The 13234-nt window shown below is 43.7% G+C and overlaps 1 protein-coding gene across 1 annotated transcript in view; it reads left to right on the top strand.

Moving 5' to 3' along the window:
- Positions 1-13234, top strand: part of ADAMTS2 (ADAM metallopeptidase with thrombospondin type 1 motif 2) — a 245145-nt gene that overhangs the window by 181212 nt on the left and 50699 nt on the right. Inside the window, exons 6-7 of the mRNA XM_023254116.2 lie at positions 1990-2146; positions 12818-12923. Coding sequence (XP_023109884.2) covers positions 1990-2146; positions 12818-12923 — 263 coding nt within the window. The remainder of the gene's footprint in view (positions 1-1989; positions 2147-12817; positions 12924-13234) is intronic.

Genomic DNA, 13234 nt, shown 5'->3' on the forward strand with positions numbered 1-13234 from the left:
TAAAGATTGGCCCTGAGAAATCCAATGTGGCGGCTCCGGGCACGCATTTCTGCTTGCCAATGGTAGCCGTGCGCTGAATGCCATCACCCTGTCCACCATACACAGCAAGGAGAGATCTCTACAGGGTCTCATGTGGGCAATTGAACACTCCAACCAGGAAGAGACACAGGTCACTTTTGCTCACAGCTCACTGGCCAGAGTGGGCTCCCCCTCCCACCCCCTGCTGCACCTTCCTCTGGGCTGGCCATCTCTGTGCCTGTGTCCAGCAGGTCCTGGTCACCAGACCTGTCATTCCAGTCTGTGACTCTACTTCATCAGGACTCATTTTGTCTTGTTATAACGAGCACACTCAGCTCCCAGGTGCTCTGTGCTCGGGGCTTGGGAATTGGTGTGCCATCTTGTAAGTCATTGACGTGGATAATGCATGAGAACCCTGCAGTGACCAGGAAGAAACAGACCACCTTCAGACATGTCTACTAAGGAATGCATAACTCTGCTTTACGGACAGATGGATCCTTGAAGAGAAGAAGCGGGGAGCTTGGGTGGCTCAGTCGGTTGAGCGTCTGACTCTTGATTTTTGGCTCAGGTTATGATCCCAAGGTTGTGGGATTGAGCCCCACACCGGGCTCCAATCTCAGCATGGAGCCTGCTTAAGACTATTTCTCTTTCTCTCTCTCTCTCTCTCTCTCTCTGCCCCTCCAGACCACTTGTGTGCTCGCCCTCTCTCTCTCAAATAAAAAGGGGGGGGGGTGTCTGAGTGGCTCAGTCGATTAAGAGTCCAACTTTGTCTCAAGTCATGATCTCACAGTTTGCGGGCTTGAAACCTGCATCAGGCTGTCTGCTGTCAGCACAGAGGCTGCTTCAGATCCTCTGTCTCCCTCACTCTCTGCCTCTCCACCACTTACTCCCAATCTCTCTCTCAAAAATTAAAATAAACATTAAAAAGAGAGACAGAAGAAGAAGTACATGCTCAGGACTCTGCTTGGACAGAACTGTTCAGTGGTGGGAGTTCAAGGTGAGAGGAGCTTACACACTCACTTCCTGCTGTGAGGGTAGCAGAGAGAAAAGGGAAGCATGTTGCATGTAGGAGCCTTGCTTTGGGGACAGTATGTGTATATTTTGTTTGGGGAGGCAGTTTTGGGCAGAGGGTTGAATATAGGCCTTGGTCTTAGGCTTCCAAGCTGTGTGACTTAAGGCAAGTTACTTGACCTCTCTGAGCCTCAGCTTCCTGCCTCTCAGGGTGGTTGTGAGGACTGAACTAGAGAGTGAATGCCAATGTCACGGTGCAGAGAGAGCTGCGAGGTTGCCAGTCCCTCAGCCAGCCTTGGCTCTCTGGTGTGCGCCATGATACCAAATGGGGCATGGTTCTCCCGGTGGCTTCCTGTCTGTGGTTCCTGACGGAATGGTTGCTATGCCCCTGCTCTTTGTGTGGCTCCTTTGGTAGATCTGCTGCAGTTTTTCTTCTCCACTGTATTTGTGTTGTTTTCTGTAATACCTTCAAACGGGGAAAGCATAGGGTTCCCTTCCCCTGCTCTGGGCTTACACACCATATCAGGAGTTCTGTCTCCCCTGCCCTGGACCCTGCCAGCACTGTGAGCTCTTCAGCATGAGGTCCACATTGCCTTTGCCTCCTGCCCAGGGCTGCCACAGAATAAGTGCCTGAGAAGCCCACAGGGACCTCTAGAAATGGCATAGACGGAATGGAATGTGTGAAGCCTCAGATGGCCTCAGAGCTTTGCCTCCACAACTCACCTAAAAACCAGGCAGTGGTTTTGTGTGAAAACTCTTGCAGGTGTGTGTGACCGGGGAACCTTCCCTCCACTCAGAAGAATGGAGCCAAGTGGGTGGTGGGCCCCCAGGGGAGCTGGGCTCGGTGCCACCTGGACCAGGTCCCCAACAGAGGGCTTCTGTGAGCACTACAGCCTTCTCAGCTCCCACCTGGTCCACCAGACGCTAAGCCCTCATTTCCATCTCTCCCGCCCCCTGCAGTCCATGAGCCTCATTGAGATTGGGAACCCCTCTCAGAGCCTGGAGAACGTCTGCCGCTGGGCTTACCTCCAGCAGAAGCCGGACACAGGTCACGATGAATACCACGATCACGCCATCTTCCTCACAAGGCAGGACTTCGGGCCTTCGGGCATGCAAGGTGAGCCTCGCCTGTGTAAGGCACAGAAAGGAGGGAGGCTGGGCATGGGCCAGCTGTGGTCCAGGCTGGGAAGTGTGTCAGGATGGGGAGAGGCCAAGACCACCTTAGCCAGTGAGAGGCTGCATAAGTGCTAGTGACCTTCAGGCTCATCGAAAACCATCCTGGCCTCTGCCATTTCCCCCCAGGAAACTGCATCCCCGCAATGGGACAGCAAAAGTCAGAGGTGGTGAAATGGGCAGAGCCTGTGGTGGCAGTCCAAAGACCAGACAGGGTCTTGGGCGCCTGGGTGGCGCAGTCGGTTAAGCGTCCGACTTCAGCCAGGTCACGATCTCGCGGTCCGTGAGTTCGAGCCCCGCGTCAGGCTCTGGGCTGATGGCTCAGAGCCTGGAGCCTGTTTCCGATTCTGTGTCTCCCTCTCTCTCTGCCCCTCCCCCGTTCATGCTCTGTCTCTCTCTGTCCCAAAAATAAATAAACGTTGAAAAAAATTAAAAAAAAAACAAAAACCAGACAGGATCCAAGGTGGGGTTCCAGAATTGTTTGCTTCCCCCCTTTAAAACAAAACAATTTTGAATAAGTTTTCCGCCTTTAGAAGTTAAGAGATTTTACTTAAAAACTCAAACTATATAAAAGTGACAGATCTAAAAGGAGAAATTGACAAGGCCTACAATTATAGTTGAAGATTTTAACATCTTCTTCTCAGTAAATGATAGAACAATAGGTAAGAACAGGGATAAGGATACAGAAGACTTGAATGAAGAAACTTGACCTGAGTAATTTCTAGAATACTACACCAAACAACAGGAATACACACTCTTGATGAGTGCAACATAAAACCATACCAAAGCAGGGACACATGGGTGGCTCACTTGGTTAAGTGTCCAACTTCAGCCCAGGTCATGATCTCATGGTTTGTGAGTTCCAGCCCCGCGTCAGGCTCTGTGCTGACAGTTCAGAGCCTAGAGCTTGCTTCAGATTCTGTGTCTCCCTCTCTCTCTGCCCCTCTCCTGCTCTCTCTCTCTCTCTCTCTCTCTCTCTCAAAAATAAATAACCATTAAAAAAAAAGACATACCAAAGCAGACTATGCAGGGCCATAGGGAAATCTCAACAAAATACAGAAGATCGAAATCATACAGAATACGTCCCCTGACCACACTGGAAAAGAGAGCTCGAAAAATTATGAGCGTTTTAAAACTAAACACTATATGCTCATCAATAATCTGTGGTTCAAAAAAGAAGCAACAGCAGAAATTAGACTATATTTTTTAACAAAATGATATTGATAATACAATGTATGAAAAGTTGTGGATGTAGCTAACATGACTAAGTTGATATTTATAACCTTATTTACACATTCGTTAGAAAAAAGGGATGAAGGATCCAATCATGGAAATATCTATCTCAAGAAATTTGGAAAAAGAACAGCTAATTAAACTCAACAAAAATAGAAAGGAAGGAAATTATAAATGTAAGAGCAGGATTGTTGAAATGGAAAACACTAGTAGAGAAAAATCAACAAAACCAAAATTTGGTTGTTTGAAAAACATGGATTAGAATTGGGATGCCCCTGGCAATGCTAGTTTAAAAAAGAAAAGAAGAAAATACACATTTACTAAGATCAGGAATGTAAAAGGGACATCATTACAAATCTTACTTTAAAAAGATAATGAGATAATGAGGAGGTATTTTGAACATCATTGTGTTGATAAATTGGTTAATTTAGATGAAACTTACAAATTCTTTGACAAAACATAAAATCTGAGGGAAAAAAGGAAAATTTGAATAGTCTCATATCATCTAAAGATATCTGAATTTATGATTAAAAGCCTTCCCTCAAAGTAAACTCCAGGACTCAATAGCTTCACCAGAGAATTCTTCCTAATTGTTAAGGAAGAATAATGTCAATCCTAACAGACCCTCACAGAATGAAATGAGTCTTGTCATCTAATTTTATGAGACCTGCTAATATTAGTACCAAAATCTAAGATGGACGTCAAAATTATAGGCCAGTTTCTCCCATGAATATAGATACAAAATCCCAAACGAAATATTAGCAAACCAAATCCAGTACTACTTAAAAAAAGCACTATATGACAATGAATTTGGGCTGCTTCTGGGAATACATGGTTTAACGTATGAAAATCAATCATGGTAATTTGCCCCATTAATAGAATAAAGGAGAAAAACTTACAGAATCATCTCAACTGGTCCAGAAAAAGTATTTGACAAAAATCAATATCCATTTGTGATCAATTGTCTTACTGAAATAGGAATGGAAGAAGATGTTCTTAATGTGACAAAGGATACTTAGCAGAAAAAAAGCTATAACAAACATCATATGGTGAAATGTTGAAAAGATTTCCTCTAGACCTGAGAATCAGTCCAGAATATTTGCTATCACCACTTCTATTCAACATTGTAGTAGAAGTCCCAGCCAGTGAAGTAAGGCAACAGAAAAATAAAAATATAAGGTCAGAAAGGAAGAAATCAAACTCTCATTTGAAGATGATATGCTAGTGTACATAGAAAACCCAAAAGAATCTACAAATAAATAATTAGCATTATTAAGTAATTTTCTGGATATAATATCAATATATATATAAATCAACTGAATTGATATAACAGCAAAAAATGAAAATTCGAAAACTGTTACCACTTATAAAATAAATAACAAATAAAAAACAGCAAACACTTGGGAATAAGTTTAATAAAATACATCCAAGATCTGGACCAGAACACTGTAAAACACATGCACAGAAGCTATAAAGACTAAATCAATGAAGGGATGTGCCATGCTAATAGATAGGCAGACTCTCTATCATAAAGAGATCAGTTTTCTCCATACTGACCTGCAAGAGAACATAAGTGCCCTCCAGAGCAAGTTTAGACCCAGCCGAATATTTTGAGGATATTGACAGGTTGATTCTAATGTTCACATAGAAATGCAATGGGCCAGGAGCAGTCAAGAACAACTGAAGAAGATGGGCAAAGTATTCAGTGCTCACAAAAGTATAGTCGTTAAAGAGTATTTTGATGTGAGGGTTGACAAATGTATCTGTGGCAGAATAGAGTCCAGGATTGAACTTACAGATGGATGGATGCTGGATTCATTGTGAAGGTGGTCCCATGAAGCGGAGGGGAAAGATGATATTTTTAACAAATGGTGTCAGGTCAGTCAAATATCCAAATTGGGGGGGGGGGAATACAGCTTAATACCTTCCTTTAAACATTTTTTTTAAGTTTATTAATTTTTGAGAGAGAGAGAGAGCGTGATCAGGGGAGGGGCAGAGAGAGAGAGAGAGAGAGAGAGAGAGAGAGAGAGAATCCAGCAGGCTCCAGGCTCTGAGCTGTCAGCACAGAGTCCGACGCAGGGCTCGAACTCACGAACTGTGGGTTCATGACCTGAGCCGAAGTTGGATGCTTAACCGACTGAGCCACCCAGGCACCCCAGTGCCCTCCTTTTTAAATGTAATTTGTTTCATTGAGATATAATTGACATATATCATTATATTAGTTTCCAGTATACAACATAATGATGGGATACATGTATAAATTGTGAAATGATCACCACCATAGTCTAGTTATCATCATCACACATTGTTACAATATTTTTTCTTGTGATAAGAGATTTTAAGATATGTTCTTATAGCAACTTTCAAATATACAATACAGTATTATGAACTATAGTTCATGCTTCACATTAGATCCCCAGAACTTATTTATCTTCTAACCAGAGGTTTGTACCTTTTGACCCCCTTTACTCATTTTTTTAAAAATGAGCTCTAAGTATACTGTGGTGAGGAGGGGGAAATGACAGCAGATAACATTCTAGCAAAAAATTTGCATCGGTATTTTTTAAAGTTTATTTATTTTTGAGAGAGAGCGTGTGCATGTGAGCAGGAGTGAGGGGCAGAGGGAGAGAGAGAAAGGGAGAGAATCCCAAGAAGCCTCCATGCTGTCAGAGCAAAGCCCAATGCAGGGCTTAATCCCACAACCGTGAGATCATGACCTGAGCCGAGATCACGAGTTGGATGCTTAACCAACTGAGCCACCCAGGTGCCTCCTTCACTCATTCAAACCACCGCCCCCCCCCCGCCCCTGCCTCTGGCCACTACCAATCTGTTCTCTGTATCTATGAGGTTTTGCTTTTTTTTTTCCTTAAGATTCCACATAAAAGTGAAAGAACAGCGAATTTGTGTTTCTCTGACTAACCTATCTCAATGCCCTCCAGGTCCATCCATGTTGTGAATGGCAGAATTTCCCTTTTTATGGCTGAATAATGTTCCATTGTATGTATATACCACATCTTCTTTATCCGTTCATCCATTGATGGACTGTTAATGGGTCAGTGAACATGGGGGTGTAGATATCTTCTTGAGTTAGTGTTTGTATTTCCTTCAGATATATAACCAGAAGTAGAATTGCTGGAACATAAGGTAGTTTTATGTTTAAATTCTGTGAGGAATCTACAAAGTATTTTACATAATGGCTGCACCAATTTATATTCCCACCAACAATGTGTGAAAGCTCCCTTTTCTCCACATCTTCACCAATCTTGTTATCTCTTAGTCTTTTTGATTCAAGCCATTCTAACAGATGAACAGGTGTGGAGTGATACCTTATTGTGTTTTTGACTTGCATTTCCCTAATGATGAGTGATGTTGAGCATCTTTTCATGTACCTGTTGGCCATCTGGATGTCTTCTTGGGAAACATGTTTATTCAGGTCCTCTGCCCATTTTTTAATTGGATTGTTTGTTTGTTTTTGCTATTGAGTTGTTTGTTTTCCTTATATATTTTGAATATTAACCCCTTATCAGACAGATGATTTGCAAATATTTTCTCCTATTTTGTAGGTTGCCTTTTTCATTTTGTTGATGGCTTCCTTTGCTGTGCAGAAGCTTTTTTACCTTGATATAGTCTCACATGTTTATTTTTGCTTTTGGCATCAAATCCAGGAAGAAATCATCACTAAGACAGGTGTCAGGAAGCTTACTGCCTATGTTTTCTTCTAGGAATTTTATGGTTTCAGGCCTTATGTTCAAATCTGTCACACTTTCAGTTGATTTTATATATGCTATAAGATAGTAGTCTAGTTTCATCCTTTTTCATGTGGTTGTCCAGTTTTCCCAACACCATTTATTGAAGAGACTGTCTTTCCTTACTGCATAGTCTTGGCTTTTCTGCTGTAAATTAAATGACCATATATTTGTGTGTTTATTTCTGGGCTTTTATTCTATTCCATTCATCTATATGTTTGTTTTTATGCCAATACCATACTGTTTTTATTACTATAATTTGTAATATAGTTTGGAATCAGGGAATGTGATACCTCTAGCTTTGTTCTTTCCCAAGATTGCTTTGGCTCTTTGGGGTCTTTTGTGGTTCCCATACAAATTTTAGAATTGCTTTTTTGTAGGAGCACCTGGGTAGCTTAGTCAGTTAATCATCCAACTCTTGATTTTGGCTCAGGTCATGATCCTAGACTTGTGGGATCAAGCCCCATGTTGGGCTCCACACTCAGTGTGGAGCCTGCTTGGGATTCTCTCTCTCTTTCTCCCTCTGCCCCTCTCCCCTACTCATGCTTTCTCTCCTTCTAAAACAAGTCTTTAAAAAGTAGAATTGTTTTTTTCTATTTCTGTGAAAAATGCCATTGGAATTTTGGTAGGGATTGTTTTGAAACTGTAGATAGCTTTTGGGAGCATGGACATTTTAACAGTATTAACCCTCCTGATCCATGAACACAGAATATCTTTCCATTTATTTATATCATCTTCAATTTCTTTCATCTATGTCTTACAGTTTTCAGTGTACAGGTATTTTACTTCCTTGGTTAAATTTATCTCTAAGTATTTCATTCTTTTTAATTTAATTGTGAATGGGATAGTTTTCTTAATTTCTCTTTCTGATAGTTCGTCACTAGTGTATAGAAATGCAATCGATTTTTGGATATTGATTTTGTGTCCTGCAACTCTGCTCAATTTGTTCATTAGCTTTAACATTTTTTTGGTGGAGTCTTAAGAGTTTTCTGTGTATAATATCACACCATCTGCAAATAGAGACCGTTTCACTTCTTTCTTCCTATCTGGATGCCTTTTGTTTATTTTTCTTGCCTAACTTTTCTGCTAGTACTTGTAATTCTGTGTTCACTAAAAGTGGTGAGAGTGGCCATCCTTGTCTTGTTCCTGATCTTAGAGGAAAAGATCTCAGTTTTTCACTGGTGAGGATGATGTTAGCTGTGGGCTTGTCATATATGTGTTTTATTAATTTTGAGGTATGTTCCTTCTATGACCTCTGTATTGAGAGTTTTTATCACAAGTGGATCAGTGGAATTCTGTCAAATGCTTTTTATGCATCTACTGAAGTTCATCTACTTTATAGACAAATATCATATTTGTGGATGTCTTAAATCTTAAGTAGGTTTTAGATCTAGATATGAAAGGTGAAATAATAAAACCTGTAGAAGATAATAGAGGAAACTATCTCCATATTTCTCAGAGTAAGAGAAGATTTCTTTAAAAAAGATGAAAAGCACTAACTGCAATGGAAAAGATAAATAACACTAAACATTACCATTAAAAACTTTGGTTCATTAAAGGCCCTGTCAATCCATTGGGGAAAATATTCATAATACATATATCTAACAAAGAACTTATATCTGAAATATATGAGCTCTGACAAATTGATAGTAATAATTAAACAGCCCAGGGTGCCTGGATGGCTCAGTCAGTTAAGCGTCTGACTTTGGCTCAGGTCATGATCTTGTGGTCCATGAGTTCAAGCCCCGCATCAGGCTCTGTGCTGACAGCTCAGAGCCTGGAGCCTGCTTTGGATTCTGTGTCTCCCTCTCTCTCTGCCCTTCCCCAACTCACACTCTGTCTCAAAAATAAACATTAAAAAAATAAAAAATAATAATTAAACAGCCCAATAGAACAATGTGCAAGAGATTTTATCAGGCTTGTAAAAAACCTAAATTGATCAGTAAATATAGAAAAAGGTGCTCAACTTAACTGACATTAGGGAAATGAGTTAAAACCACAGTGAGATATCAGGACACACCTAATCGAGTGGTTAAAATTTTAAAAATACTGAAAATGCCAAATCTCGGTGACAATGGGGATGTCATTCTCACTCTCTACTGATAGGAATATAAAATTCATACCAGTACTTTGGGAAACTGTCTGGCAGTGTCTGTGAAAGCCAGACATGTGCCTACAGGATCGCTAGTCTCTTAGACACGCCTCTACCACATGCAGACACATGTGCAAGATTGTGCAGGAGTGTTCCTAACAGCCTTACTTCTAGTAACTCCTAAACAGAGAGAAACTTAAGTCCCTAAGCTGGAGAGTGGATAAAGGAAATGTGATCTATTCATACAGCCGGAGAACTGCAGCTATTTCTACACACCGTGGATGAATCTCACGCATTGAACAGTGAAAGATGCCAGGCAGAGAAGAATATATACTGATGGTTCCTGCTTATTTCAAGTTTGGAAGTGGGCAAAGCTAATCTGTGGCATTAAAAGTCAGGAGAGGGAGGAGGAGAGAGGGTGTCGTGGTTGGAGGCAGCAAGAAGGGGTTTCTGCTGTGCTGATACAGTTGTATTTCTGAACTGGGGAGGTGGCTACATGGGTGAGATCCCTTTGTGATGGTTCACTTGTTGTATCCTATGACTTGTGCATTTTTATGGATGCGTATCACATTTCAAAAGAAAAAGCTTTAAAAAAAACTGCATAAAATACATATTCAGAGGAGTGGGCCCGGTTTACCCCATCCCCATTTTCTACAGATAGTCATTTTCCATTTGTTTTTGGTTGATCATTCTAGTTACCTAGTTTATTTCTATAATATACATGCTCATTATGTCCACCACTCCCTTCCATGAATTATTATGCTGAACTTCCCTGCATCTTCCTCCACTCTTATAACCTTTAGCTTCTCTCTCTGACCACTTGCCCATATTTGCACAACTAGGGAGACTTCCTGAGTAACCCTGATCAGAGCCCAAATCAGTGTCTGTCAACAAAACATCTCTGTGGCACCGCCCTTGCCCCCTTTGCCACACAGATGGGCACCACAGTGGGACTCAGCTGGGAACACAGAATGTGTCTTCAGATCCTACTGAGCACAGAGTACGTCTCCTACTTGGTGTTGGTGCCTCTTCATTTTGAGGGGCTGCTAGCACCCTGCAAGCTAAGCCAGATGACTTGGAGATGGTCTGCCAGCCCTTTTGTCCAGGGGAGAGCTCTAATGGGGAATGGAATTGTTCCACAGGGAGAGAAACCAACACAACTTCTATAGTAAGTGACCTCATCCTTTGTTTCAAAATGTGAAAGCATAGCTAAAGATGGCCAGACTTTCTTTTTTTCTCTTTTTTTTCATGTTTATTTATGTTTTGAGAGCAAGAGAGATGAGCAGAGGACGGGCAGAGAGAGAGAGAGGGAAACAGAGAATCCGAAGCAGGCTCCAGCCTCTGAGCTGTCAGCACAGAGCCCAATGAAGGGCTTGAACTCAAAAACCACGAGACCATGACCTGAGACAAAATCAAGAGTCAGATACTTTATAAAATGAGCCATGCTGGTCCCTCTCTCTCTCTCTCTCTTTTTTTTTTAACTTACACCATGAAAAATTTGCACCAAGTTGCAAAACAAAATTGGAGAACTGACTCTAGAGGAAACAGATATCATTTAGAGACTGGAGAAGAACTTTAAAAAAGAAGTTGCTCGCAGAATGTTTGAGAGAATATATCCGTAAACCAAGTGCAGGTTACTAGGAAGAATAGAGAACAACAAAGAGTTTTTATGAAACAAAAGATATGATGGGTGAAAGAGACAAGTCAAAAGCTGAAACAAGAAGTCAAAGGCATCCAGAAAGATTAAAATAGGAGAGTAAAGACAGGCTCAATCCAGGAGGTAAAATATCTATCTAATAAGGTTTTCAGAAAGAAAGAACAACAGCAAAATAAAATAAGAAGGAAGGGCATAAAGAAAAACATAAAAGTCACGTTTGCAAATCTTCAGATCGTAAAGAGCCATGTAACATGCCAGATAGTGTGAATGTGAAATACTTGCATGGAGGTACATATGCACATGCAAGCTTTGCATACAACAAAGAGAGGATCTCAAAGTTTGGCTCTGGGACACTGATGCCAGAACAATCAACTCAAAACCTGCAGAGCAAAAAAATACTTTAAGATACAGACTTTCTTGTTTATTACAAGGGAAAAAAAGACAGTGGTTCGATTCTGATGCTTTTCCAGACAAGTCTAATGCCAGCAAGCCCTGGGCCACCATGCCTCCTTCCCTTCTCTTCTACTCTTCCCTTTGAACAGTTGCTTTGGGATCTCCCTGTGGGGTCTGCAAGGAGTGAGGCTGGGTCAGGGTTCTGAGGGCCAGAGCTCCTTGCTTGGTGGGCCTCCAGGTGGTGTCTTAGCAGAGGCCCCCTTTGGCACACACAGTTCTGTACGCACTTCTTTATCTTGTCCAGGGAGGGGCAAGTGGCTGGCCCCATTCTCTGGTTTTTCTCAGTTGTAGGTACATCTCAGCATTATGACCCCCCCCCCCACTCCTCTTCCATGGGAATGCTGTCCTCCAGCCTTCCCTGGAGACATCTGAAGAACAACTTCACCCTGTGATCAGACTCTGCTCACCCAGGGGGAATCAGCTGTTCAACAGGCTGGCCACCCACAGTCCTTCTCACCTCCCTCCCTGCTTGGGATGTTCTAGCTCATTCCTTAATTCTCCTGTTGCTCCCTGTGTGTCTCCCTTTCCCCCGACTGCTTCTTTGGGCCACACAATGTCACTGGGTTGGCAAAACACACTGTGTCTTTTCACTGTTACCTGTGAATTCAGTGGTTCTTTCAAAGCCCCTTGAGTGGGGATGGGGTTGGGCTGGCTGAGGGGGGTGGGGATGGGGGTGGGGTCCTTGGGCATCTTATGTCAGAGGGATGTGGCCTGCTGCAGCTCCCCCCCCCTCCTTGCTCCTGCTCCCCACCCTCCCCTTTGGGGGCACCTGGTCTGGTTCTGGCCCTTTCCCCACAGACCCCTGGAAGAGAGGAGGCCTTTGACAGGAATGTGGCTCAGAATCTCCTCGGCCAGAGTGCAGGTTCACCAGCTGAGAGCTCTGAGGGCCTTGTCTGCAACTGAACTACTCCCTCAGCCCTCTCCGCCAGTCCTGGCTATGTGACAGCAGGGCAGTGTGGCGTCCAGCTCTGCCTGAGCAGCTTCAGGGCCTACCCTCACCACTCCCTGCATGTGCTATGGAAATGGGTGGAGCTGGGGTCTCACAGGACCCAGGGAAGACCTTCCTGAGGGAGTGGGTTCAGAGGGCCAGGGTTCCTGCAGCTTCGGGAGGTGGGGTGGAGGCCATGTATTGCCCAGGGGCCAGAAGGTCACTCCGCAAAGTGGGAAGGTGGGAAGTGGGGTGCAGGAGAACAGCAGGCAGGAAGCTGCAGAGGGGACCGGGAGTCCTAGCAGTTGAGACCTGGGACACTCACCCCGGCTGCAGTGTGGACACTGACGGACAGGGCTGCTGCCTGGGGCCACCTGTCTCCTGGGAAGTTGGTTTGGCTTGTTTGCTCTGGGGACAGTGGGGGGCAGAGGCACTGGGGCCAGGGCCCCCTGATTCAGGCAGGGCTGTGGGCCTGGGAGCTAGAGCCACCCTTTGTCTCCTCCCAGGCTATGCTCCTGTCACCGGGATGTGCCACCCCGTCCGTAGCTGCACTCTGAACCACGAGGATGGCTTCTCCTCGGCATTCGTGGTGGCCCACGAGACCGGCCATGTGTAAGTGGCTTCGCTGTCCTAGCTGCGTGGGGAAGATTGGGGCTCCCCTGTTCTCCTCTGTGCCCTGAGCACTTGAGATGTAATGTCTCCTCTGTATGAAAAGCACTTGGGATGTAATATCCTGACCCCAGCAGTGCACAGGGCAGTTCCCTCAGTAGAATGAACAAATCCAGGGCCACCTTGCTGGGGGCCTTCAAGGCATTATGCCGTTCAAGCCCCTGGGCAGGGGCTCCTTACCCCATTTTACACATGAATAACAGGGGCTCTGAGGAAGCCTCGCCCAGAATTAGAGAGCTTGGAGGCAGGGAAGC

The sequence above is a fragment of the Felis catus genome, chromosome A1 (assembly GCF_018350175.1).
Source record: "Felis catus isolate Fca126 chromosome A1, F.catus_Fca126_mat1.0, whole genome shotgun sequence".
In the NCBI taxonomy this organism is placed as follows: Eukaryota; Metazoa; Chordata; class Mammalia; order Carnivora; family Felidae; genus Felis; species Felis catus.